Source organism: Callorhinus ursinus, unplaced genomic scaffold (assembly GCF_003265705.2).
Source record: "Callorhinus ursinus isolate GAN/ISIS: 27379988/994484 unplaced genomic scaffold, GSC_fseal_2.0 scaffold92, whole genome shotgun sequence".
Lineage (NCBI taxonomy): Eukaryota > Metazoa > Chordata > Mammalia > Carnivora > Otariidae > Callorhinus > Callorhinus ursinus.
In genome coordinates, this window is record NW_027397154.1 from 697,033 (window position 1) to 724,271 (window position 27,239).

At 57.5% G+C, this 27,239-nt stretch overlaps 2 protein-coding genes across 3 annotated transcripts; both read right to left on the reverse strand.

Annotated features, from left to right (window-relative positions):
• Positions 1-671: 671 nt before the first annotated feature.
• Positions 672-4,650, reverse strand: LOC112813693 (uncharacterized). Its single transcript, XM_025858781.2, has 5 exons — positions 4,533-4,650; positions 4,076-4,206; positions 3,141-3,282; positions 2,656-3,067; positions 672-2,553 (listed from the first exon to the last, which is right to left on the reverse strand). The coding sequence occupies exons 1-5, from the start codon at positions 4,648-4,650 to the stop codon at positions 2,151-2,153; spliced, it is 1,206 nt and encodes a 401-aa protein (XP_025714566.2). The 3' UTR covers positions 672-2,150.
• SEMA4A (semaphorin 4A) lies at positions 4,157-26,498 on the reverse strand. 2 transcript variants are annotated; one of them, XM_025858952.2, is made up of 15 exons: positions 26,451-26,498; positions 19,912-20,073; positions 18,273-18,433; positions 17,294-17,356; positions 16,939-17,037; positions 16,619-16,724; positions 15,763-15,879; positions 15,371-15,495; positions 15,053-15,225; positions 13,898-14,048; positions 7,802-7,982; positions 6,411-6,529; positions 6,164-6,321; positions 5,780-5,880; positions 4,157-5,419 (listed from the first exon to the last, which is right to left on the reverse strand). In XM_025858952.2, the coding sequence occupies exons 2-15, from the start codon at positions 20,042-20,044 to the stop codon at positions 4,827-4,829; spliced, it is 2,280 nt and encodes a 759-aa protein (XP_025714737.1). In that variant the 5' UTR covers positions 20,045-20,073; positions 26,451-26,498; the 3' UTR covers positions 4,157-4,826. The 2 variants fall into 2 exon arrangements, with proteins under 2 accessions (XP_025714737.1, XP_025714736.1); XM_025858951.2 differs by lacking the exon at positions 26,451-26,498 and adding an exon at positions 20,778-20,993.
• Positions 26,499-27,239: the final 741 nt, after the last annotated feature.

Below are 27,239 nucleotides of genomic sequence, written 5' to 3' on the forward strand. Positions count from 1 at the left end.
ATCAGACACCATGGGCTTCATCTCAAAATACGGCCAGAGCTTGGCCACTCCCCACCACCTCCACACTGCCTGCCTGGCCCCAGCCACCACTCTCACCTGGGTGATTCCAGAAGCTACCTCACCGGTTGCTTTGCTTCCACTCTTGCTCCTGCTATGTTCTAATCAGAAGACAGCAGCCAGGGTGATGCTTTTAAATTCTAGGTCAGATCATGTCCCCTCATCTGTTAGAAATGCTCCAGCAGTTCCCCATTTATTCGGAGTAAAAGCCAATATCTACAATGGCAAAGGCCTACAGGGTCCTACAATCTCCCCCCGACCCTGCACACCCAGTATCTTTCTCCCTTCATCTCCTACTCTCACTCCTGCCTCAGGGCCTTTGCACTGGCTTCTGCTTATGTCTGGAAGTTTTCCTGCAGGCATCCACATAGCCTGTACTTTCTTTCATTGTTTCATTGCTCAAACTTCACCTTATCAATGAGACCTACTCTGAATCTCCTATTTAAAACTGTAGACACTCCTTCCACTCAACCTTCTTTCTGCAACTCAATTTTTTCCTTTACAGCACATCACCATCTAATGCACCCTACCTGTGTGACTTATTTCTGTCATCTGTCTCCCACACTAGGATGTATGCTCTATGACCACAAGAATTGTGTCTGCTTTGTTCATTGGTGTGCCATCAGTACCTAACAGTGCCTGTCACATAGGAGGTGCTCAGTAAATATTTGAATGAAAGAGAGGATTTCAGCATTGAGAGTATTACCCAGGCACACAGAAACCCAATGAAGCAGCAGCAGTGTATAAAAAGGATTATAGTGAGGTGTACGTAGGGCCCTAACTGCGTGATAGGTTTGAGAAGAATCCAGAGGGGATGATGTCCTAGGTGGAAGAAACAGCATGCCTCAAGGAACCATACTGTTAGTCCCGTTAGGCAGGTTGTCTGTTCATCTCTGTGTCACCAAGGCCTGAAATAGTGCTGGGCACTCAGTAAAGGTTTCCGGAAAACAGTACAAGGTGCTCGGCCGCTGCATGTGGTGCAAGGTGTATATGGAGCAACTAGAGGAAAGGCACACTGTCCCAGGAGGTTATTCCGGAGTTCTTTACTCTGGAGTGAATGAAAAGCCATTTCAAGTTTTTTTTCCTCTTAAAATTTATTTATTTATTTGAGAGAGGGAAAGCAAGAGCACGTGTGTGCACGAGCAGGGGGAGGGGCAGAGGGAGAGGAAGAGAAAGAACCTCAAGCAGACTCCCCGCTGAGCGCGAAGTCCGACGTGGGGCTCTATCTCACGACCCTGAGATCATGACCTGAGCTGAAATCGAGAGTCGGATGCTCAACCAACTGAGCCACCCAGGCTCCCCTAGCCATTTCAAATTTTAGGCAGAATTTTTTTTTTTTTTTAGTTAAGTTCCTCTTGACCCAGGCCAGAGAATGGAGTCTGGATGGGAGTGGCAGAAAGGTGGAAGAGACTGGTTAGGGGTCGGCTCTGGTTGCCTTGGTGAGGTGGTCAGGACCTGGTGGGACTGCAGAGGTCCTGAGGAATTCCCGGGCAAGCGAGGAGGGGGAGGAGATGGGGTGGGGACCCAGTCAGTGGAGTGGAGGGGTGGGAGAGAGGAAGTGTTGGGTGAGCCCCAACCCTCCATGTTGCAGTGTAATCGCTAGCATAGGGGAACATGGGAGAGGGAGCAGGTTTGGAGGGGATGATAAATTGAATTTGGGACATGTTGCATTAGAGTGTCTGTGGCGTGTCCAAGTGGAGGTAAGCAGTAGCTAGAAGGGCAGGCAATGCACTGTCCCCCACAAGACCTCTTCCCCAGCTTGTGGCCGGCCCTGCTGCTGTGCTGTAAGCCGTGTGCGGACAGGAAGTAAGTCTGACTCATGTGTCTCCTGCTGTCTAAGTCAAATTCTGGACCACAGCACGTGCTGAGTGCGTGTTTGCTGAATGGATGGATAGATGGACAGATGGGCGTCTTTCGTTAAGAGGAGGGAGAGGAAGGGGCGCCTGGGTGGCTCAGTCGTTAAGCGTCTGCCTTCGGCTCAGGTCATGGTCCCAGGGTCCTGGGATCGAGCCCCGCATCGGGCTCCCTGCTCCGCGGGAAGCCTGCTTCTCCCTCTCCCGCTCCCCCTGCTTGTGTTCCCCCCGCTCTCTCTGTCAAATAAATAAATAAAATCTTAAAAAAAAAAAAGCGGTGGGAGAAGAAGTAGTAGGCATGGTGACACTGTCCAAGGGAGCTTTTAGCGGGAGAGAAGAGAAGGATGCTCGCAGGAAACAGGTGCAGTGGCAGGCAGGTAGGCAGGTAAGTGAGAGAGCACACAGCCAGAGACCAAAGGACAGGTGTTGCAGGAAGAAATTGCCACCAAGGTCAAAGGCTGCTGAGAGGTCACGTAGGGCGAGTGGGAGGGAGGTTGTGCTGTCACAGATGGTAAGCGTCCTGTCGCTAGGCGCGTAGTGCCTCACGCTGCCGGCTGTGGAGGTGGCTTGAGGTGCCTCCTGTCCGCCGGGGTGTGGACAGCCCACTCCCTGTCCGCATTCTTCTAGTTGGCTCAGGTACCTCCTGAGTGATGCACACAGTGAGTGCCAGGGAAATCTTGGGGGAGAAGAATCGGCCAGGGCTTGGGCTGGTTGGGAAGATGGCACAGAGGCGTCTAAACTGTACCTCAGAAGGAGATGAGGAAAGAGAAATTTCCAGAGTGATGGTGAGGGGAGGCAGAGAAGAGGAGAGAAAGGATGTGCTTCCAGAAGCCTCTGGGTCCCCTGGATGAAGACGTCCGGCGGGCTTGTCCTCGTGCTGGCTGGAGCGCAGGAGAAAGCTCGCTCTGGAGCTGCCCGTTTGGCAGTGAGGGATCCGTAACGCTTAAAGCAGAAGGAGCTTCCTGTGCCTTCCTTTTCGAGAGGTGAGGGGTGGCAGCACAGACAGGAAAGGTGCGCCGAGTTGCTGGCAGCAGCCGCGTCCTGGCTCAGCGCCCTCGGGGGGCCCCACTGCTCTTGGTCTAGAGGTCCGCAGGGGAGCCGCAAGACGAGTCTCGCAGGTGCTTGAACAGCGAAAGCCAGGCTTGGGGTAACAGCACCTTGGGTGACAGAGGAAGATGAGGAAGACGGAGCCAGCCGGGGAGAGAGATATTCCTAGAGAAGCCAACTCACTCCAGTAAAGAAGACACAGCAGACGGGATGTGGAGAGGCTTGCGCACCCGTGTTCATTCCAGCAGCGTTCACCGTAGCCAAGAAGTGCGACAACTCGAGCGTCCACCAGCGTGTGAACAGGTGAAGAAGCTGCGGGACGAACCTACAACGGCAGTGTTCAGCCCCCAACAGGGAAGGAAGTCCACCAACATGGATGAGACTTGAGGATGTTATGGGAGTGAAAAAAGCCAGTGGCAGGAGGCCAAATACTGTGTGACTCCGCTTACATGAAGTACACATTGTTTGCTTTGTGCCGTGTTAAAAATAAAAACATCTTTAAAAAAGAAGCCCCAGAGAAAGAGAGTTATGGGGATACAGTGGCCAAGTGTGAAGGTGGCACAGAGGTCAAGGCCAGGTGGGGCTTACGGGTAGCTTCGGTGAGTCATTTTTGCAGAGAGGTAGGGGAGAAAGCCAGAGCACAGGGCATCCAAGGGGGTGAGGGCCTCTCTGGGGGAGCCATGGGCAGGCAGCCGGAAAGGACCCTCTCTGGGCTTTGGTAAGAACGGGGAAGAGAGCCAGTGGGTGTGGGGGGCGGCAGGGTGCAGCGTTATCCTTTGTTTGGACCCTGCAGAGAGCACCCAGCACAGGGGCTGGTGGGAGAGGCAGGGTGCTAGGGTGAGGGCAGTGCTGGGGTCTCGGCGGAGAGGAGCCTCCAAACGGGTGCGCACAGAGCGCGGCTCCTCAGACTGTTAGATCGGGGAAGGGTGTGGCCAGGCTGGGGGTGGCTGCACGGTTGCTCCGTAAATTCAGTCCACCAAGAGGGGAGCAGGGACCGTGGGGCCAGCAGCTGCAGGGAGCGGCCACGGATGAGGAAAGGGCTGTGGGGTTGGTTCTGGGTGTGGGCAGGTGGCAGGGCAGGTGCTTTGCCCTTGGAGGCGGCCGCGGCCCCCACAAACCTGGCGCTCCTCCCCGCTGAGGCCCTCCGCCCCGCGGTCCTCGGCTGCAGCCTTCAGCTCCCACAGAAACCACACCAGTCGTGAGCTTTGTCTTTTTAATAAAAAATAAACTGTCTGTGACAAGCGGTCTTCTGAATCCCAAAATAAGGGAAAGGGGAGAGGAGGGCCTGAAGAGGTCAGCCCGAGGTGAGGCAGGAACAAGGCTCAGATTACCCCTGTCCTTCCAGCACAGCAGGGGTCACAGTCTGCCCCGACCGAAACAAGAAGGAAGGTGGTCACTTGCCGGGGGTCAGCGGTGCTGGGTGGACAAGGTGGCAGGATGGGGCAGCTCCCTGCAGGGCCCTGGGACGGCGGAGTCTTGGTGTCCGTGGGGGCGGCTGCTGCCCCCGGCGGGGGGGGGTCTCCAGGGACGGCGGGCGGCGGCGTGCCCACTCGTGTACACCTTGGGCTTCGTTACCAAGGGGCCTGGAGCAGTCTCGTGTTTTAGGGGCTCCTGGAGCGGTATGTTTCTGGAGGGATCCGCTCCAGGTCTTCTTGTTTGGTCCAGGCCTGGGACGGCCCGTTGGAGGGCCCATGTGTGCGGTGGAGGGGAGGCCCACAGGGCGTCAGGCTGCTGGGTTCCAGCCCCGCTGAGGGCCCCGGGTGACAAGGCGGGAAGGTGGTGTGCTGTGCCCCGCCCCCGCCCTCAGGGCCGTGCTGCCCCAGGTCCCCCAGCAGCGCGGCGGTCGCCCCCCTACCCTGCGCCCAGAGTCTACGCCACCTCGGTGCCCAGGTGGTTGTTGTCGGCGTCCACATCGCTGGCGGACGGCCTGCGTTCCTTGGGAGGTTGGAGGGGCTGCTCCCGGCTCAGGGGGGCCTTCTCCCCCGGGGGCAGGGTCCCACAGCCCTGCACCTTGCCCCGGGCTCGGAGAGCCCCCAGTGGGGAGGCGAGGAGGAGGAGGAGGGCTCCTGAAAGCACTAAGGCCAGGAGCACAGTGACTGTGAGGAAGTGCGGCCAGTAAGACCGCCGGGCAGCCAGGGCAGCCCCGCCGCCAACCCTGGTCAGTGGGGCCTCCACACGCTCCCGGGGAATGCCCCCCAGCTCGGGGTCCAGGGCCAGGGGCTGATCCTGGCTGTGCACCCAGTAGGACACCACAGGGTACGAGAAGCCATTCTCCGTGGCCCAGCACTGGTACAGGCCCCCTACCCCACCCTGCAGCAGCAGCACCAGGGAGCCATTGAAGACCGCCGAAGAGGCTTCTGGGAGCTTGGCTGCGCCCTGACTCCAGCGGTACGAGGCCAGGGCCGAGAGGTGGGGGCAGGGGAGCTCCAGGATGGAGTTGGGGACAGCCAGGACTTCTTTAACTGTAGATGAAGGAAGGGAAGGGTTAAGGGAGGGGAGACGGAGGGCAGGGAAGCTCTGCCGACATTTGGACCCTGACTCCCCCCCACCCCCCTCCACCTTCCCGTCCAGCTCCCAAACTCAACTCTGATCCCTCGTCTATCTCCAGTCTGGACCCCAGACCCTCAGTCCATCTGACTCCGACTCTGACACCAAAACAGACTTCAGCCTCAATCCTGGATCCCAGCTTGGAATTCCTGGCCTCCCTCCCGAAGCCAGGACTCAAATCCGCCCCAGGTCTGGGTGTTCAGCTCTCAAGCCAGGCAGGTTTTGGGGGGGGGGGACACCAACCTGAGCCTTCCCCCACCCGGTTCCACACTCACTGATTTGGGGGCGGCTTTGAGGCTGGAGGCTCCTGCCCACGGGGCCAGTGGCACATGCCCACCCTGGATTCCCTTGTTCCGTGTCCTGTCTCCAGGACTTCCTGAGAAGGCAGGGAAAGCAAACCTCAGGCCTTGAAACAGACCAAAGCGGGAAGAGGGGAGAGGAAGTGGGGGGCAGGGTGGGGCAGAGAAGAAGGCAGGTAAACCCAGGCAGGCTGGAGCAGCTTCAAGACTGCAACCCCATCCCAGGAGGAGCCTCTGCCACAGGAGGGAGATCCTGGGAGAGGCGGTGCCAGTCACCCCTGGAGAGAGGAAGAACCCCACATGCCGGGGAGGAAGGTCCTGGTGGGCCAGCCTCCACCGCGGTCCAGGACCAGCACTCACGGGGTGGGGGTGGGCAGGAGACGGCAGGTTCCGGACTCGGGGTCCCAGGCACAGTGGGGGTCCCGGGCCAGGACACAGTCCACACAGCTCCCGTAGACGCTGCAGTTGGCTCGGGGAACCCTCCAGATGCCCCCTGAGAAGCCCGCAAACACTGCGCCCTGGAAAAGAGAGGGAGAGTGACCTCTGCACACCCAGTAAGGGCCCAGCACCCAAGCCCCCCCCGCCTGGTCAGAAGGCCCCTCGCCACCTGTTCAGGGGCCAGCAGCAGGTTGCGGATAGGTTCGGGATCAGGGAACAGCTGGATCTCCTCCACCAGATGAGCACTGCCGTCCCCACTCACCACAGCCTTGTGGAGGGCGCCTGTGGCTGTGGAGAGACAGGGAGCACGGACTCAGGCTGGTCAGGCTGCTCCCCTCTATGCTGGGGGGCTGACGGGAAGTCTGTGATAAACGGCTTGGAACCCCTTGCCCCTCTGTCTTTCCTTTGCAAGAACCCAACCCACTCCTCCCTGGACTTGGGGCAGTGGACAGCTGAGCCCTTCCGTAGAAACCCCATCAGCATCCACCCTCACCTCCACCAGGTGTCCCTCCTCCAAGGACTTCAGGGAGGTCTGCGCTGCCCGCCCTGTTAAAAACTGCCACCTTCCCAGCTGGCCTTCGGACCCGCCCGTCCTCAAAATCAGTTTCTAGTCTCATAACACATTAAGTCCTTGGCTCATGTCGTATGTTCGTTGTCTGTCTGCATACATTCCACAAGCACTGAGCTTTTGTCTGTTGCTCTCTGCTGGGACCCAATATGTGCGCAGCGGATACAGTGGCTGGGAACGTGTCCTGGAAGGATCGGCGCACCTGTAGCTTTCTCCCATGGAAGCTCGAGGTCATCCACCCCCATCGGGCCCTCCATACACACGCCCGGCAATCCTGCACATTCCCCGCTGACTCTCGCTCCTTCTCTCCACACTGACTTTTGAATCCACCCCTTTCTCCTCACACCTCCCCCTTTCCTACCCCTCGCTCCCAGCCCAAGACCTCGTGTCCTCCTCTCCCGCACCATCACAAAAGCCTGTCCGTAAAAGCTGCCTCTGCTTCCTGGACTCCGGCTTCAGCTTCCTCTGCAATTCCCCTGCCAGTTACCCCCTGGCTTGCCCATTTCTTCACCGTCTGCCTCCCTGCTGGAGCCTGAGGACCTCTCCATCTTTAAAAACAAAAGCATGCTGGTGGGACCCCCTCTTCCTCCAGTCACCCCCCTCCCCACTTGCCCTTCACAGCCAACATCCTGAAGGAGAGGCCCTGCCCTCGCTGCTCCCAGCCGCCCGACACCCGGCAGCTCTTCACGGCTCTAATGTGGCCCTCACGTGGCTTCTCTGGGAGACAGACAGCTCCTGCTAGGGCCAGCAAAGCCCTCTGTGTTCCTGTGCCCATCACCCTCTCCAGACTCAAAGCTCAGAAATGATGGAGACTGCGTTGTTGGGTAACCCCACCATATCTTAGAGCCTAGCAGGGTGCCAGGCACATAGTAGGTGCTCAGGAAGCATTTGCGGAATGAAAGCAGGAGTGAACGAGCTCCAAGGTTTCCCTCTGCAACCTGGGTTGCGGTCCCTGCTTGGTCACTTCAGGATGTCTGGAGACCTTTACTCACCGGTGCCCAGGTACAGGACCAGATGGCTGTGCCCATCGACGCCCTGGGCTGTCTCCACCACAAGCCTCGTGTACTCCACACCAGACTTCACCAGCAGGGGTGTCCCCACCACCTGCTCATCCATCAGGAAATGGTCCTTCATGAAGGTCAAGGCTTTGTCAGAGGAGGGGCCCACGGAGCACTGAAGGGGGAAGGAGGCGCATCGGGTCAGCGCTCTCCCTCCTGCAAGCTCACCGTTGCCCCCCGACACACTGGTCCAGCCCGCTGGGCCTCCCTCAAGGCGGTCCTCCTCTCGGGAGGCGATGGAAGCTCTGGGGCTGCCTGGCTTGGCATCCCAGGCTCTGCACACAGTGCCGCGTATCACCGGCTTACTGTGCGGAGGAAACGTACGGAGACGTGGAAAGTGACATGAAGTAAGAACTCAACAAATGTTGGCTGTTGTCCTTCTCCCGGCCTTGACGCCTTCCCCAGGGGTGCCTGGCAGCTGCGGCAAGTAGGATGAGGGACGACGTGCCCATGTCAGTAGCCCCAGGCTTACTCAGCATGAGCCCTGGCACACAGCTGGCGCCCAATAAGTGTTTGCCGAGTTAGTCACTGAATGAAGGATGTCACAGAAAGGGGTGGTGTCTCACGAACCTGCTCCACAAGTCTGGCGGAGCCCCTTCTCCATTCCGGGCCTCCTTTTCCTCACCCATAAAATGGGGAGGGGGGCGGTGGACAGAGGGTGGGCTGGCTGTTCTCTGAAGGCCCTGCCCACACCAGCGTGCCATGCACTGTGTCCTGATCTCGGTCGGGAGCCTTGTCCTCCGCACCCCAGGGCGCTATCTCAGGGCCAGTCCCACTCGGTCACCTGCCACTGTGTCCTCAGACAAGTTACTCCCCTCTGGGAGCTTCCATTTCCTCATCTGCAATGTGAGGTAATAACATCTGTATTTCATTCTGATGCCAGAATGAGCACATGCACCTACTCTCACTTCCTCCTTCCCTGGAAAGGGGGGGACGGGGGGAAGGGAAGACAGCCACTGGGTGAAAGCTGAAAAGCAAATGAACAAATATGGTAAAAGACTGAGCAGGAAAAAAAAAAAAAAGAAAAGAATCTTCTTAAGCCAGCCCCTGGGTAGCCAAAATGATCTGATTTACAAGGCAGAATTCCTAAAGGTCATGAATGAGCAGTGGGCCAGCTCTGGAAGTGGGAAGGATGGGACTGCGTCAGGAGAGCCTCTGAAAGTCTGTGCACCTGGCAGGCTGGGATCCCGCACCCCTGTGTGGCCCTGCAGGCCCCGGCCCAGGACTGGAGGCTCCTTCTTGGGAGACGGGAAAGCAGAGGGTCTCTAGGTGAGGGCAGCAGGCAGGGGTGAAGGCGGGGAGGCGCAGTGCATGTGGGGACACAACCCCCGGCCCCCTGGTGCCAGCAGCCAGGCCAGTCTCCCTCCAAGCACAAGGCTGGAAGAGGCCTCCAGAAAACCGAGGGCAGGTCAGAGGTAAGCCCTGACAATGTTGATACCAGTGGTCCCCAAGAAAACGGCCCAGCCAGGCCATCTTCTGTGAGCAACAAGGGGCCCACGCTGACGAGTCACATCCAGGGGCGAAGCTTCCAGAGAGCTTCACAGTCCCCACTCCTATGAGAGCAGAGAGCCCGGAGCCACCAGGCGTGTGAGTTAAACCATGAACACGAAAGAGACCAAAACAAACCAATGGAAAAAAACAAACAAAAAGCTAAATGATGCAGAGAAAAGAGACCCTCACAGCAAAGTATTACTGCTGTCTTACCAGAGCTGAGCAAGGACCGTGTGCCCTTGAAACCAGACCATAATGCTACATAAGAGGAGTCCCCACGGCAGAGAGGGAGCTGGATGCCACACATGACCTGGAAGAAGACCTACAACCACGGTGAAGGGGTCTTGCCCCCCAGTCAAACTCTGATCTGACCAAGTCTCGAGGCCCAACCTCCAACGAAGGTGTAGGAAATACAGCAACTCCACCACAGAGACCCATAGTCACCAAGATCTGGACTGAGAAAAATTCTATAGGACAAATAAATGGCAAGAAAAAAAAAAGGGAACATACAGATTAAAAGAGACTTAAAAGAACAATGATCTAAAGGGTGCCTAGCCGGCTCAGTCAGAAGAACGTGCCGCTCTTGATCTTGGGGCGGTGAGTTCAAGCCCCACATTGGTTATAGAGATTACTTAAATAAATAAACTAAAAAAAAAAATAGCTAATCCAAACTTATATATCTTACTTAGATTTTGATTCAAATAAATGGGATTTGGGGGCACTGGGTGGCTTAGTCGGTTAAGCATCTGCCTTCAGCTCAGGTCATGATCCCGGGCCCTCAGACTGAGCCTGACATCTTTGAGACTACTGGAAATTTGAATACTAAATGCATATTAGATTAAAGAATTATTCATTTTTATGGTGTGAAGTGGTACTACGGCTATTTTTTTAAGCCCTTATCATTTGGAGATACTAAAATATTTATGGATGATGTAGGGGGTCGATTGGTGCCCCCCCAATTCGTCCATCTGAAACCCATGAATGTGACTTTATTTGCAAAAAGGGTCTTTGTAGATATAATTAAAAATCTTGAGATGAGCTCATTCTGAATTACGATGGGCTCTAAATCTAGTGACAAGTGTCCTCACGAGAAGTGAAGGACACATACAGAGGAGAAGGCAAAGTGATGATGGAGTGGTTGGGGTGTTTACGAGCCAAGAACAGCAAGGATTGCCAGCCGCCAACGGAATCTGGGGGAGAAACAGAGACATTTTCTCCCCCAGAGCCTCCGCCCTGCTGGTGCTCTGACTTCCACCGCCTGGCCTCCAGCCTGCAGGAGGATACATTTCTATTGTTTGAAGCCAGGAGGTTTGTGGTAACTTGTTACAGCAGCCTTACAACACTAATACAGATAAAATGCCATGTCCAGAATCCGCTTCAAAATACCTGGGGGGAGGGGGCGCGTAGGTGGATCATGGCTGAGACAAGTTTGCTTAGCTATGTGTTGAAGCTGGCTGGTGGGTGGAGGTCCCTTTTACTATTCTGTCTACTTTGTATACATGTGTGACATTCTCTATAATAGAACATTTTTTCTTTCCTTTTTTTTCTTTTAAAGATTTTATTTATTTGACAGAGAGAGACACAGTGAGAGAGGGAACACAAGCAGGGGGAGTGGGAGAGGGAGAAGCAGACTCCCCACGGAACAGGGAGCCCGATGCAGGGCTCGATCCCAGGACCTTGGGATCATGACCTGAGCTGAACGCAGATGCTTAACGAATTGAGCCACCCAGGCACCCCTTTCTTTCCATTTTTATTGGATGTTTCCAAATATTTAAAAAAGATCAAGATTCTTAGGCAAATTATCTCAAATGAGACCCTTCGAAGCAATTTAGAACATACACAGCAATCATCCCCCCTTCAGTTTTGCTGTTTTTTAAAAAAGATTTCTTTATTTATTTTAGAGAGAGAGAGAGACAGCAGGGGGAGGGGCAAAGGGAGAGGAATAGAGAGAATCTCAAGCAAACTCCCCACTGAGCATGGAGCCCAACGTGGGGCTTGATCTCAAGACCCTGAGATCATGACCTGAGCCGAAACCAAGTGCTGCCCTACTGTGCCACCCGGTGCCCCCAGTTTTGCTGCTTTATGCCACTGTGTGATCGACAGAAATGGAAATTGAATGGCATGAGCCAGGTCGGAAAATTTCACCTGTTTAAATAACAACAAACTAGAGTAGAACGTTTTTATAAAAGAGATATTCAGGGGCGCCTGGGTGGCTCAGTCGTTAAGCGTCTGCCTTCGGCTCAGGTCATGGTCCCGGGGTCCTGGGATCGAGCCCCGCATCGGGCTCCCTGCTCAGCGGGGAGCCTGCTTCTCCCTCTCCCACTCCCCCTGCTTGTGTTCCCTCTCTCGCTGCGTCTCTCTCTGTCAAATAAATAAATAAAATCTTTTTTAAAAAGGCTTTTAAAAAGCTCAAAAAATCTAGGAAATTAAATATTTTAGCAGGAATTAACAATCTGATAGAAGGATTTGAAGATAAAATTGAGACACTCTCCCAGAAAGTGGGGCAAAACCAAAGGCTTGGGAAACTGGTTGGGATTTAAAGAGGGAGCGGACCGGTCCGGGAGTCCCAGTAAGAAGTGAGAAAACATCCTAACATGAGAGTCTGCTCCATGAGGGAAGGGACTTCTGTCCACTTCGTTCACTGCTGTGTCCCCCAGAGCTTGGAACAGTGGCAGGCAGCCTCGAAAAATATTTGTTAAATGAAAAGATAATAGGAGGAAATTGTTCAAGAAAACTTCAAACTGAAGGAACTATACTTCCAGGCTGAAGGGGCAGGTTGAACATCCAGCATAATAAAGGAACAGAGTCCCATCAAAGCACAATACCGTGAAATTTCAGAACAGCTAGGGACAAAGAAAAGGCACTACAAGATTCCAGTGGGAACGGGGACTTTCAGAGACTTAAGAATCGGAAGAACTCTAGATGTCCGTCCCCTTGAAGATAACAAGGCAAGCCTTCAAAGTTTTGCAGGAAGATTATTTCTAGTCTAGAATTACATGCACATATCAAACTATCAAATGCAAAAGTAGAATAAAGACATTTTCAGACATTCAGTCTCAAAAAACGTACCTGCCACGTATCTCTTTCCAGGAATCTATGGAGGCTCTGCTCCACTAAAATAAGAAAGTAAGAGAAAGGAGCGCCCGGCCGGCTCAGTCGCAAGAGCATGTGAGTCTTGATCTCAGGGTTGTGAGTTTGAGCTACGATGGGGGGTAGAGATTACTTAAAAATAAAAATCTTAAAAAAATAAAGATAGTGAAAAAAAAAAGAGGAAGCCATGGGATGTAAGAAACATGAAGATGTCACAGAGAGATACAAAGGAGATGCCCAGAATGATGAGAAGGGAAATACCAGGATGGTGGCAGTGCCCGGGACGGAGGTCCAGACTGCAGCAGACAGGAACAATCTCCAGGAAGATGGAACTGTTAGAATGCCTAATGGATCTGTCTTCAGACAGATGCGGATCATTGAGGAAGAGTTTGGGGTTGAATTAATGTTAAGAGCTTAGAAAACAAAGCAAGCCAAAAAAAAAAAAAAAAAAAAAAAAAAAGGAAAAAAAAAGAAAAAAAAGAAAGAAAAAGAAGAAAAAAGAAAGAAAGAAAAGAAGAGAGATAATTACTCCCCCCAGGGAAATTCTTAAATTATGCAAAAAGGAAAAGTAATCAGGGCCTGCTCCTTGGCTCAGCTGTGCATGAGTCCTAATCTAAATACTGATCTAACCAAAATTATTATAAAACTATGTTGGGAGATGAGGGGTGGGTGCAGTGGTGTGCTGGTAAAGCAGTTGTGGTGGGGGTCAGGGAGCCCTGACTCGTGTTTGTTGACTGCCCTGGCTCATACTCCCACCATGGTCTCGGGCCACCAGTGTCATGTCAGCGCACGTGAATTTGGAAACAGATGCCCCCAAACAGTTCTTGCTGGTTGCTACAGGCACATACACAACTGGGTGGGGGTGGGGGGCACAGGTAAATCCTCACCATCCAGAATGGGAATTCAATAGATCCTGCCTGAAACTGAAACATCAAGAAGTAGCAACAAAAGTATGTTAGAGATTTGGAGATTTTGGTATTTACCAAAAGTATCAGCTAAGAGAGTTGAAGGTGGTTGTCCCTCTAGAGAGGGAAAAGTGGAAGACAGGGCATAGGGCTGTTTTTGGTAACTGACTGTGTAGATCTATAGGATTCTGTAAATGGTGGCCATATACAACTCGGATCAAAACACAAAAGTTAAATAAGAAATGCAGATGAAGATGCCTAGGCAGTCCTTGGCACAGCCCATGCTCCCTTGTTTCCCCAGGGATACACCCAGGTATTTGGGGTGCACTTCGCAGAGGGGAGGACTCTGTGTGCAGGATGGGCTGGACACCTGTGGGATGGGGGCCACCACAGCAGGTGCGTATCTGAGCAGACGGGACTGGTTAGGGCAGGGAGCACTAACATTTATTGGACATTTATTGTGCCATGACAGATACTTTGATATGTGCGTTATGTGTGTATCAGTGGGGGCAGAGGGCTGCTCAGTGTTGGGGGTGGTACTCACGCTGCCTGGCCGGGGACTGATCTCGGGGACCCCATAAGTAGTCCAGCGTGAAGTCTCTTTGTTCAACTCCTTGTACTTCCCCTCAAAGACACGCTTGATGTCCTTGAGAGAGAAGGCACAGACGGCAGAGCTCCTGGTCCCACCAATCTGCCTGGGGATAGCCCGAGGGGACATGGTCATCTCTGTTCTCTACCACGAAGCTCCCCCTCTAGCCCTCACCCACCCTTGTGAGAAAGCCGTGGAGGGCAGGAGTGTGGAGGGCCGGGTTGGCCTACTGCTGCCTACTTTCCCGCCAGCCGTGGTGATAAGGGTTAGGAGAGCCCGTCTTAGGATTATCCTTAAGGACAATTAACTGGGTTTCGGGTCTTGGGGTGGCTTCTGCCTGTCTTGCCCAGGCTGGACTGTACCCATGGGAGGGGCGGTGTAACCAGATCCCGACAGGCTCCAGATGAAGCCCTGCTCCTTTGGGCCCCCTGGATTCTTGATCCTCAGACAACCAACCAGAGCCCGACTATGAGGCTACTTCTATTCCTTTAGCCCTGGTCTGTGGAGACAGGTTCCTCTTGTCCTCTTTAACCTGATTGTGGCACACACCATGTCCTCAGTTCTGGATGCCACTGATACCAGCCCCTGCTTACAGCAGATATCTTTGGTACCTGACCCACGGACAGCAGACACCTAAACCTTGTGGGGCCAGATATTTTGATGCAATGAACTTTTCTCAGCCTCCAAGCAATGACTAGTTTTATCTTCGTGACACTGATGGTGTTTCCCTCTTTGCTCTGGCCATTAGGAAGCTCAAAGCTAAATTCGTACCCAGCATCCCAACACTGCGTAAATGACAAACATTTGTGATGTGCTGACCCTATCCCTGCCTTCTTATCCTCCCTTTACTCCCATCTCCTCATCGGTTTGATCTTATCTGGTCTCAGTGTTTGCCTTCCGTGGGCTGCCTCCTACCCTTTTTGGAACCGGGCAGGATATAAAGGAGTAAGAACCTCTTTGAGCTTTATTTGTCCCATCTACACGAAGGGCATGAGTCAGATTCCTGGGGCGTGGTGCCCGGCACATGCCTTCCTAGGTGAAGTGCGTGGAGTGAGCGCTCTGGGCCCCACGACCCGCGTGCAGCCCCCGCGTCCCCGCCGCGCTGCTCACCACTGAGAGCTGAAGGCCGCATAGACGCGGGGCTCGGCGGAGGCCGCGGCGGGCAGCAGGACGGCGTGGCGGATGACGTTGAAGGGCAGCTGCCCCGGCTGCGAGCACAGCAGCTGGGCCTTCAAGAAGGTCGTCCACTTCTTCTGCAGCAGCTTGTCGCCGCCCACGTCGTTCTAGGGCCGCGGGGGCGGAGTCAGGGACGCCCCGCCCACCGCGCCCCGCCCCCGCCCCCATTGGGCCCTGGGCGCTCGGTCCCGCCTCTGCCACCTCCCCATTGGCTCCCCCCACGGCCAGCCCCGTCCCCTCCCGGCCGCAGACCTTGCAGACTCTGGCCACCCGGGACGTGTGGAGCTTCTCGAAGAACTCGAACTCGCTGGCTGTCTCCTCGAAGAAGAAGTAGACGAAATGGGTCGAAGGGATGGCTGCCACGAAGGAGGCGTCCGCTGCGGGGCGGGGCACATAGGCTTAGGGTTGGGACTGGAGCGGCCGGCCTCCCGACGGGATGCCCCGCGGCTGGCCAGGGGTGGCCCTGGGGGCGCCTGCTCCCGTCGCTTCACGGGGGCGGGGACTGCACCCCCCGAACAGGGCCGCCCGGCACAGAGGGGGCTCTGCACGGAGGACGGCGGAGGGCAGGAACGCGGCTCTCGGGCCTGGCCGGGTCTCCGCGCTCGGGGCAGGGCCAGACCTGTGCTGGGGGCTCAGGTCCTTACGCTGCAGCCAGCGGAGGAAATTGTCAGTCTTGAGGACGGGCTGGGGTCCCAGCGTGCGGATCAGGATGGGCTCGCTGCCCAGGAAGTTGTTCATGGTGCCAGAATAGAGCATCCCATCTAGGGGAGAGGGCGGGAGGCTTCCCGGTTGGAGGGAGCCTCCGCCCTCCTCAGACCTGCCTCTGACCCGGGCCAGTACCCACATGGGTCTCCGGCCCCCTTCCTGTGCCCTCCACCTTCCTGTGGCGCCCGTAGCCCAGCTGGCAGACCCCACTGAGCACCGTTGTTAGGGAACCCTGCCGCAGGGAAGAGCCACCCATCATGTCCTTCTGTGTGCTGGCCTTGTCCAGCCTTTCTCTCACTGCCCCTCACACACCCAGCTGAACCACCTGCCAAATAGAATCACTCTCTCTTCCCCAGAGGGGGCTGTGTTTTCTGTTTCCACACCTCGGTCCCACCCCTCTCTTCCTGGAACATCATCCGTGCGCATCTACCTAACTTTTGAGGTCCCACTCAAAAGCCAAAGGCCACCTCGTCCCGGAAGCCAGGATGGGGAGTCTGTCTGCGAGGACACAGAGGGTGATTTCTCTGTAACCTCTGTGGAACAAATGGCCGAAGCTCAGGCCTCTTCTCTGCCCAAGACCCTTACCAGACCCGTGTGAACCCTCTCTCCCTATCTCTCTCCACCTCCTTTGTGGCAGCATCAGCAGGAGCTGGTGGTTGGGGTGCTGAGTCTCCCTCTGATCTGGTGTTCAGAGGCTCCTGGCTTCCGCTCCCTCTGTTCCCTTTCAGGAAACTGTCAGCTTCCATATTTCACAGAATGACCCCGGAAAGCGGATGCCAGGAACCTGATACTCACCTGCCAAGACAGCCGTGTGCTTGTGGGCAGGGTCAAAGGGACTTTGGCCTTTCCCCTCCACAACCTTGTCCTCGGAGATGGGCAACAGGTAGGAATCTTGGAGTTCCTAAAGGGGGGGAGAGGCTGGGGGCCAGAATGCCAGAGTCTCATGTCTGGGAAATGAGGGGCGTGAGGGAGGGAGAGGGACGTGGAGGGGAACTGAGGCCAGGAAGCTCACGAGGGTCCCACATCCGGAAGAGCAGGGTCTTCCAGAGCTAGAGAGGAGGGGGTTAGGTGTGAGAAGGGGTGCTTGGGCCTGAGCGCCGGGAGCCGTAACTCACAATGAAGGTGCACGCGGGGCTGAAGGCAAAGGTACCACAGGCGTACAGGTGGCTGGCGTTGAAAGAGACCAGGACACGGATAAAGTTGAAGCACTGTGTCTGGGGAGACGGAGAATCCGGGTGTCCGGCTACTTGCCCCTCGCACCTGGGCCCCACGGGCTGCCCCCCACTTCCCAGGGGGTAGAGGGCCCGGAATTGCTGAGGCAGTCCCTGGACGTCTTCACAGAACGTGGCGCAGACGATCACCATGGAAAGAAACCTCCTCCACTACCTGCCCAACCTGACGTCATCCAGTGATGGTCTGGGGACTCTGGGGTTCTCCACCCAGAGCCCCCAAACCCCCACCTCCACTTACCTCATGGCTCTTCTTCTTAAAGGCGCATTCACTCTTTTTTTGGTCGCTGGCTGGCCAGGGTATCTGCAGCGGGGGGTCAGGAGGGAGAGGATGTGAGGTCTCGTGCTCTAGCTTCGACCTGCTGTCCACTCCTTGGGTCTAGTTTCCAGCCACCAGCAGGCATGGTGGCCGGTGACATGAGCTCTAATAACATCAGTCCATGACCATGGCTATTATTCTGACGATACTGGTGTTCCTTAGGGCGCACCTTTGTGGGAGCACACAGCCTGTGGAACCAGACCTGAGTTCGAATCCAGGCTCAGCCCCTTACTGGCTGAGTGGTCCTAGTCAAGCACACAAGCTTCTGGAGGGCACAGCCAGGAACATAGGTAAAGTACCTAATGTAATGCATGCTATGCAGGGCAGCAGTTGACAAACCACACATTTCCTGGGGAAATTGTTTAAAATGTCAGTTCCTGGCTCACACCTCTGCAGAGAATCCGCATTTTCAACCAGCATCCCATATGCGCAGGTGGTCCACAGACCACACATTGAGAGACACAACAAGGAAGATGCTCAGTAATTGCTCGCCCCTCCCCTCCTTCTTTCCTTCCTTCCCCCTTTCTTCCTCACATTGTTCCCATTAGTAGGGTGACTATAATTTAATACAGAAGTTTCGGTGATTTCTACCAGTGGGTGGATATCAGATTATTGATATAATTTGAGTCAGTATTTCTGTCATATGTCAATGATTTCCATATCAGCAATTTTAGCAATTAGTATTATTCAGCCAGAATGCATGATACCAGCAAATAGTGAGACCACTATGGTATTTCTGCTCTGTTCTCCAGACTGGATATATGTAGCGGGAGTTGCTGGTTACCGCCGGTTGGAGCTGACAGCACTTGGGCAGTGAGTCACGCATGGGCGGTCCAGGCACGGGGCAGCTGTCAGCCCCCCCTCACCTCCAGCCCACACCCTTTGTCCCCGGCCTCCTCACCATGTTCTTCAGCTTTGGCATCCCTGGGTCCTGGATATCCAAGGCCAGAATGGCCTCTCGAGCCCCCACATAGAGAGTGCCTCCGTCACCACTCAAGAGCAGAGTGTCGAAATCCTGGAGGCCCTTCTGGTGGAAGAGGCTGAGAGCCCTGCGTCCCTCCCCTGTTGGGTAGTGATGAGAAGGGGTGAGTGATGAGGAGTGGGTGGGCAGGCAACTGACTTCTGAGGTCAAGGTGTGGGGGGAGGGTTGGCAGAGTGTGCTCCCCAGGCCTTGGCAGCTGGACCCGCTCTCCATCGGCAGCTCCCCCTCCCCCATCCCCACCCTGCCTGCTGGTGGTGTAGGAGCTCTGTGTTGAGCCCACAGGGGAGAGAAGAGGCAGCCAGAGACAGGCTAATGACAGGCTAATGAAGGTGGCCTGCACCCAAGAGACAGACAAAGGGACAGGAAATAGAGTGAGGCACGTGGGCACTCTTCCAGGCCTGGAGGGGCTGAGGGGGCAGGGGAGGGATGCGCTGGTCCTCCCCCAGGGAGGAGCGGGGGAGCAGAAGGCAGACAGACAGACAGGAAGATACTGGGAGCCACAGACAGGACGGTGTGTTGGGGTAGCTGTGGCTTGTAGGATCACACTCCCCAACCCCCCTTCCCCTCCTCTAGCAGGGAACTTCGACCACTAGAATCATAGCCACAGGCTGAGCAGAGCAGACACATATGTCTTCAAAGGCCCCTGTGGACTTGCCTGGATGTCACCTGGGGGGGGGGGGCGGGCGGTGAGCTGGTTCCCGGAGGGGCACACCAGCGACAGGGACAAGCTGCTCCATCCCCTCATGGGTGCATTCGCACCTTGGCCCTAGTTAGAGGACTGCCTAGCTAAGCGTCACCTTTGGAAGCTCTGACCATCTCAGGCCCAGAAGAAGTTGGCAAGGTGCTGGAAGGGGGCGGCCTCCCTCAGAGCTGTGTAAGTCCTTCGCTCACCGAGCTGACCACCCTTAGCACGGTTGGCTGCTCACCTGCCTCCCCGCTCAGGCCTGCGAGCACCCTGAGCAGGGCCGAGTCTTGTCTCTGTTGGTAATTCCAGCACCCAGCACAGATGCTCAGGAGACCCTGCCCCCACACCTCCTGCAGAGCCCAAGTCCTTCCCTGAGCCTTCTCCCTGGAGGTGGGAGGGCCAGCGGCCCCCACAGCCTCAGCAAGAAACCAGCCGACAGCGTCCCAGAGCCCGTACCCCAGTGGGTTGCCCTGACTCTCTCAACCCCGGGGTCCACGCTACCGGACACGGTGTGGTCCGGTGTGATCTGTGTGGTTGCCATGCGGCTGCCGGGTTCCGGGCTGCCAGGTCCACGGATGACCTTCTAGCAGGGGCCTTGGCTTTGGGGGTGCGTGGGGGTGAGAAAGCAGTTAGGGGTCTGAAGTGCCCGGCTTGATGACCGTGCTGGGAGGTGAGGGAAAGAAAAAGCACCATCTCCGAGAAGCACTCTGGGCCCTCCCTTCCCTCAGTCTTTGGCCACACAGTTTCTTCACTCCTTCCTCAGTCTCTGGCGCTCCCCAAGTCCCTTTCCTCCCCACGTCCCTCCCTCGGGCTCTCTCTTCCTTCGCCCCTCCAGCTCGGCTGGCGGCCGGCACACAGCCCTGCGACTCTTACCTGACCGGTAAGTGATCCTGGGCAGGGGCTCCTGCGCACCGGCCCCTGCAGTCGGCGGCAGCGGCAGAAACAGCGGGGACAGGAAAAAGCCCAGGAGGCTCCAAGGGTCCCGGCCCGGGGCCAGGAGGGCCATGCTCAGCTGGAGGCTGTCACCAGATGGCTCTGGGGAAACAGGCACCCAGGCACTCTCTGGGTGAGCCATCCTCACCACATCCCCCCCAGGCACCAATGGGAGAGCCCCAGGCAGCAGAAGTAGGGGTGGGGCTGGGGGTGCCGGGGAGGGGACAGTTTCCTTTGCAGAGTGCCCTCAGAGTCTCGCTTCCATCACGCACGGATGCCAGCTGGCTGCCTCGCGCTCGCCTCGGGGGTCGGAGTCCTGCCGTCAGGCCTGTCCTGCTCTCTGGCCACCGCCCGCCCTGCTCTGCCTTTTCTCTCCTTACTCTCAGGAAGTCCTTCCTGCTGTCTACTCCTTTCCTTCCCTTCCCCGTAGCCCAGAACCCAAACCCTTGCCTGGCCCCGGGAGGAGCAGATCCCTGCACTTAAAACACAGGTTAACCGGACCCCTGTCTCCCAGCACTTTCAGATCTGTGGACACCCTGGTGCCGCACCCTCACCCCTGCCCTCCGGTGACCCAGGCCTGAGTCGGCCTGCCCTGACCTCTCCCCTCGCCCCAGCCGGGCGCAGGTCTTCGATGCCCAGGCCTACCTGGCCCTCTCCTTGCAGAGAGGCGATGCGGGGCCACGCAGGCTCCCAGCACCGCCCGGAGCTCCTGCAGTTGGCCCTGTCCCTGGGCTCTGTCTCCCTGGGTGGCTGCATCTGTGTCCCCTGGACCGTCAACCTCCAGCCACCCGCCTCATCCCACATACCCTTGAGCCAGCCACAGTGCAGAACCCCAGGTGTCCGGACTCTGGGGTGGAGGGGGTCCCCAGGCCCCGGAGGTGGGGGATGGAGGGCTCAGCCGGGCTGGGCCGGGAGCGCGGCCCTCCAGGTGCCCATAGTGCCAGAGCCAGCACTGGGAGCTCCGGAAAACCAGAATTTCCACCTCTCGAGTCCTGACAGATCCCTGGTTTGGGCGGAACTGGGGGTGGGGTTGGGCGGGCAATGAAAGGAGACTCGCCTCAGCCTCCCTCCCTCTCTCTCTCCATCCATCCAGAAAGTTGAAAAGGCCAGAAAGTTTCTTGGTCATGTCAGCCACCCCTCTGCCCTCTGTCATATGCCACATCCTGTCTGAGCAACCCAGGAGTGACTTCTCTTGCTCAAGCCCTCACAGGGAGGAGACATGACACCATCTCTGTTCCTCTTTTGGCTCACCCACACGATGAGGTCTCTTCACTGCTAAGGACTCGGAAGGGCCTGCCGTGGTCTAACCTTCAAACCTCCACTTCCAGCTAGGCCGCAGTCCTGAGAGATGGCAGCAGGACTTCGGCTCTCACCCGTGGCCGTGCTGACCGAGTCCCTCTGCAGCCTGGTGCCCATCACTCCTGGGCCAGCCAGCAGGCCGGGCGGAGGCCCAGAGCAAGTCGCATCTGAGCTCGCACCTCGGGGACACACAGCTGAGGCACCCAAACCCCCAGTGGTGGTGGCTCACCTGCCCCTGGAGGCCCCAGGGGGGAGCCCCATCATAATGCAGGGCTAATGAGGCGTCTAGCACCGAGGGCTCACAACCTATAAAGTGGGTAGTTTCCGGCCCACTCAGTCCGAAACTGGCTGGCTGCTGGTTTAGGAGCACAGCCATCACAGGGCTGACCTGCTCCAACTGGGGACCCAACTCCTTCTCAGATGCCCGTTCCTCAGGCAGGGACGCCTCCCCTCCTGCCACCGTGCAGCCCAGGTCGCCCCCTAGATTTCCCCCGTCAGGGTCCCTCGCGCACTTTCCTTGCCTCTCTGCTTGCATTTCCCCTCCATTCGCCTGGGGGTTGGTCTCAGCCAGACCCCTCCTGACAACTGTGTCGACTCTCCCAGACGTTCACGGAGGCTGGTGGCCAGGTCCTTGGGAGAAGCCAGGGGCCAAGCCACTAGAGAAAGTCTTACAGACTCTCAAGAGTCCCGGGAAACTCCCACCCGGACCCCACCTTCTGCGCCTCCCCACCTCCCAGCCCAGACTGGGACCTGCCCTGGCCCTGGGCCTCTCTGCTTGAACAGATTAGCTTATCTGGGTCACAGGGAGGAGTTCTGATGGGGGGCACGTGGGGAAGGCAGCTCCAGCTCCACGCTCCCAGCCCGACGCCCTGTTTTTGCCTCTGGAAGTGTTCTATTCAACATGCCGGTCCCACGTCCTCCTTCCCCAGAGACCCAGGAATTTTCCTTCCGACCCAGGTCAACTTTCTCAGGCCCTCCAGCCAACATGAATAGTTTGCATTATTAAGCTTTGGTCCAGCCAAGAATTCTAGCAGCTAGGCACCACCGTGGTCCCATTTCACAGGAGAGGAGAGTGAAGCTCAGGGAGGCCACACAGGGAGAAGACAAGTTAGACTCAGATCTGCCTAAAACGAATCCCTTGGCCACCCAGTGTCTGGGGAGGGCTGACTCCTGCGGTCCTCCCTTAGCCCTGGGCCACTTGGACGGGGCAGACAGCTCCCGGGGGTGGGGGTGGGGGGCGGCAAGCTCAGCTCTTCTGGGCTGAGAGCATGTATCTCAGGGGACTCCCGACCCAAGAGGGAACAGAAACCTCTCTGGCCGTAAGATCAAGGCACGAGCCCCACATCCGGCAGGGCCGTCAAGGTCTTTGGAAGAGCCTGACCAGGAGCTAGGGCACCCTGCCCTGCCACTGCCCCTCTTGCATGGGAGGCCCCGGAGTCAGACGCCGCGACCCAAAGCCGTGGCCCCGCTGCAGCTGGGGAGCCCACCGCCAGGCTGGTTTCAGGGGCATGTGACCTGGGCAGTCACGGGAGCCCCCGTTCAGAAGGGCCCACGCAGGATCTGATGCTCTCCTGCTGCCGTCCCGAAGGCGGCTGATCATTTCTGAGCACGGGACCGCCCCCCATCTTCCTTTTGCACCAGGCCGGGGGATGATGTAACAAGTCCTGCCCGCCGCAGCAGCATCATGGAGCAAGCTCCCCGCTGACAGGGCCCCACCTCCCCTTTCCCTGTCCCAGTGAAGAAACCAGGGCCCAGCAGGTGAAGTTCAGCTCGGGGGGGGGTGGTAAGAAGGGACAAGGCCTTAGGGGCTGTGACATTGCATAGCCCCAATGGGGGGGGTCCCTCAGCTCCTTTCTCCTCAGCCTGGGGACCCCCTAATAACAACAGTGCTGAGTTCAACCCTGTCCCCCACCCCAGGGTCCATCTCCTCTGGGGACACTTTCCCCACGACCCCTAGATCACATCAGATTGTAGCCCCTTCCTGCCAAGTTTTCTGGTCCAGGGTGGGGATCAAGCTCTGGGGGTTAGAGGTGGGAGGGCAGACGGAGATGTTGGTCTCCACCCTACCCCGTGCTCACTCCCTGCACCCTTACCCCAGGCTCACCCTCTTGACCCCTACCCCATGCTCACCCCCTGCACCCCTATCCCGTGTTCACCCCCCTGGCCCCCCCCCCCCCCTCCCCCCCCCCCCCTCCCCCCCCCTGTGTCCCCCCCCCCCCCCCGACCCCTACCCCATGTTCCCCCCTCCCTCCCCACCCCGTGCTCACCCAGAGAACTCTGGGGCACTTTGTCTCTTCAGTGCCCCAGGGCACATGGATACCTCACTGAGAGGGGCTCCAGGAGTGGGGAGAAAGGCTTTGCCAATGACCTAGCAGGTCCAACGCCCCCTTCCCCCCCTCCCTTCCAGCCTCAAGGGCAGCCCCAGAAGAGCATAGTTGTGGGGAACATCAGCTTCCTGGCTCGCCTTCCTCAGCCCCACCTGCCCTGCCCCTTGTTGCCCTCTTTTTATGATCACAAACAAGTCAAATCAACTTATATTTAGGTGCCTACTGTGTGTAAGGCACAAGGGATGTCCCTAGCTTCTACTCCCCCAGCAACCCCACACCTCTTCCCACCCACACTGTGTCTCAGCCTTCTTACCACCCGCCCAGCCCAATCCCCCCTAGCCCTTTACCCAGGGCCTCCTAGGCTTCCTCCTCCAATCTGACTGTGCTGGAAGGCTGAGCTGAGTACCGCACACAATGGCCCGACCCCTCAGTCTGCCCCCTCCTCAGGGCAGAGCGTGCGCCAGACAATGGCCCGCCCCTTCCCTTCAGCTTTCTGGCTCCCTTACCTGCAGCTTGGGGACGCACGGTGCTTCCCTCCCCCTGGAAAGCCAGGCAGTTCCTGTCTCCCAGTGCCTCCGTCCCTGCCACACCCCCGCCCCCCATCCTCAACCCCATCCCGCCTCACTGGTCCTCAGTCACCATGGCGACCGCATCTCTAAGTGGGAGGGACTAGAATCTCCCCATATTCTTCCTCCTCCTACCCGTGTCCCCCTGCGCCCCACCTTCTGTGGCTCATGGATCCACATGTGTGGGGGAGGTGGGGCTCCAGATGTGGCGGGGAGGCAGGAGGGGAACACTAGCCCCTGGGGGGGTCCTTGCTCAGCTCCCTCTTCCCCTGTCAAGCAGGCATCACCTCACAGATGTCCCCCAGCTGGGTTCAGGGGTCATGTGGGGCCAAATTCTCTCTATGGTCAGTTTCTCTGGGTTTCCCTCTTCCCTGGGAACTGTGTCTATGTAAGGGGCAAGGAGGTCGTACCTGGCCACCAGCCAGCCTGACCCCATGCAAACTAAGTTTGCCAAGGAAGAGGCAAGTGAACATACAAATATCTGTGCAAATAAGCTGAGAGGCAGGGTCTCTGTCAAGAAGGCTAAGAAGCTCTCTTCTGTTCTTAGTCTCCCGACTCCCCCGGAAAGGCGTCCACTGCCACGCTCAGCTTCTGCCATTTCTTCCCAAGCCACTGTACCAGAGCCTTCTCTGGCTAGCCCTCTGAGACCTGTCAGGAGGAGAAGGGCTATGCTATAAGAGGAAGGCCGAGGGCAGACTGCAGAAGGGACTTTCCAAAGGTCTAGAACAGATGGGGATAAAGCAGAGACAAGCCTGAGCTGGGTTCTTTCCCACCTCTTGTGGGGCAAGCAGGGGTCTGGCCGGAAGCTTTGAATCTGGGCCTGTGTCCTCTCCCAGCCCCGAACCTGAGCACCCGTTCCTGCTCTCCTGCCCCCACTGGACCTCAGCTCCCTCCTTGGCAACATGAGCAGTGGACAAAGCCCCTTCCAGGCTGGCCTCGCTGGGCTTGGGGGAGGAGGCACCGGGGGGCCGGGAAGCAGGAGCCCTGGGTCCCAGGCCAGGCCGCCTCGAACTTGCTGTGTGACCCCAGACAGCGTGCTGGTTCTCTCTGATTCACATGGGTAAAATCATAGCTTTCTATCCTACCTGGGAGCAGTTGGGCTCATTTCTAGACGAAATAGCGTTTCTAAGAAGAAGGAAGTAAAGTGTGCTGGTGCCGGCCCCAGGCTGAGCTTTCAGAGGCCCAGTCTGGTTCCCCTTCAGGTCTGGGGTGGGGGGGCGGTGGCTGAGCATTTCCGCCTGGGGTGGGGCCAGTTGGGCATGGCTTGTGCTGAAAGCAGAAGTGGGCTCTGAGCAGAGCTCTATCACCGCCCCCCACGGCAACCCTTCCTCGCTGCCGGCGGCCCCTTGGCCTTGGGGGCCTGAGAGAGTGCCCACTCGCTCAGGCTCTTCTCCCCCTGGATGGGGCACATGGTGGCAGGGAAATAACGGTGGCAGGGCCAGAGGCAGCTGAGCTGGTGGTGTAAGAGGAAGGAAGAGGTCAGACTACAGAAGGACTTCCCACCTGGGAGTGTTCCTGGGTCTTTCCTCTGCCTCCTTCCCTTCTAGGGGAACTGAGTGCCATCTCTGGAGCAGAATTGTAAGGGCCACATTTCTGAAATACTCCAGGGAAGCAAAGTGGAGGGAGCCTGCGAGCTCTCCCACCTCTACTTAACCCCAGGTTATGCAGGCGGGCTTCGGGGAGCCTCTCCTGGTCTTGCTCTATGGAATCGTTTTAATTCCAGGAAGGGGCTAGGCTGTCCTGGTGAGGCAGCGGGGACCTAGTCTCGGGCAGTGGCCGTGGCTGTGGTTAAAACTATGCTGGGGTGAACTGGACCCCCAATGCCCTGTGTCCCCTTCTTCCGGGTGGAGAAGGAGGGAGAAGATTCCTGCAGCCTCATCTCCAACTCTCCTGCTAACACACACATGGTTCCATTTCTTCTGGCTTGCCTAGCCTCAGTTTCCCCACCTGTGGGAAGATGGGGTGCCAGGGCCCCACGTCTTTAATTGCAGGAGGGGCAGCGAGGGACTGATGGGATTTATCACAGGAGGGTTCCAGGAAAATGAGATGGGGGAGTGGAGGGTGAGGAGACACAGCCTTCCTGCCCCCGGGCTCTGCCCCTCAAGATCCCCGGAGCTGCCCTTCCCCCAGTCTGAGGCCGGAGGGCCACCCAGAAGGACCCCCCATGTTATCCACTGAAGTTGGCACAGATGCTCTATCCCCAGAGTGCTAGGAAACTGGCATCCCACCCTCCCATCCCCTCCCCCAGGGACCACAGTCCCCCTTCCCCGCGACTTTCCAGCCTTACCCCCAGCCCAGCAGTGGAGACCCTAACCCAGGCGTCCAAGACTTCCAGCAGAGTCTGTACAGGGCAGGGGGCGGAGCAGGGGCGGGCAGGGCAGGGGGAGGGGGTGGGGGCCCTGCCGGCCCCCTCCGGTGCCCCAGTTCCCAGGCAGCTCTTAAAGGGACCAAGACGAATTAGCTAGGGACAGCTTCAGGGGGTGGCTGTGGAGGAAAGTGGGTGATGGGGAGGGGATTAGACGTGCCAGGGGCAGGAGGGCCAGACTGGGGGCCTGACACCCCCTCTGCTGCTCTGGAAGCCCTCAGACTCAGTCTAGCCTTTCCCTCGTCCCATGGGACCCCCGCGCTGGCCCCCTCCTCGGATCCCGGCCCCCGGCCCCCATCCCCCTTGGGCTCCTGCCCACTTCCTCCCCTCCCCCACACTCGCGCCACCCCAGTCTCCAGCCAGAGCGGCCAGCTGGCACTGACTGGCACCAAGCACAGAGAACCAGCCCACGGATTGGGAGGGCCTGCGGCCTGGCCCCAGAGGGGGCGGGGAGGCCAGCACCTCCGGGTCCCTCTCCAAGCCGTGCTCCTCTGGCCCTCGGGTAAGGGCACTGTGGTGCTGGGCCTGGGGCTGCAGGGAGGCAGGGCCAGGCGCATCCCCTCCCCGTGCCAGCCGGCTAGCGTGTGACGGCGGGGCATGGAAAAGGCAAACAACCGAGCCGGCTGCCCGTGGCCACAGAGGGGCCACGGGCAGCCGAGGGAGATAGGCGCATACGAGAGGACAAAGACGCGAAGACTTATAGACAGCAGA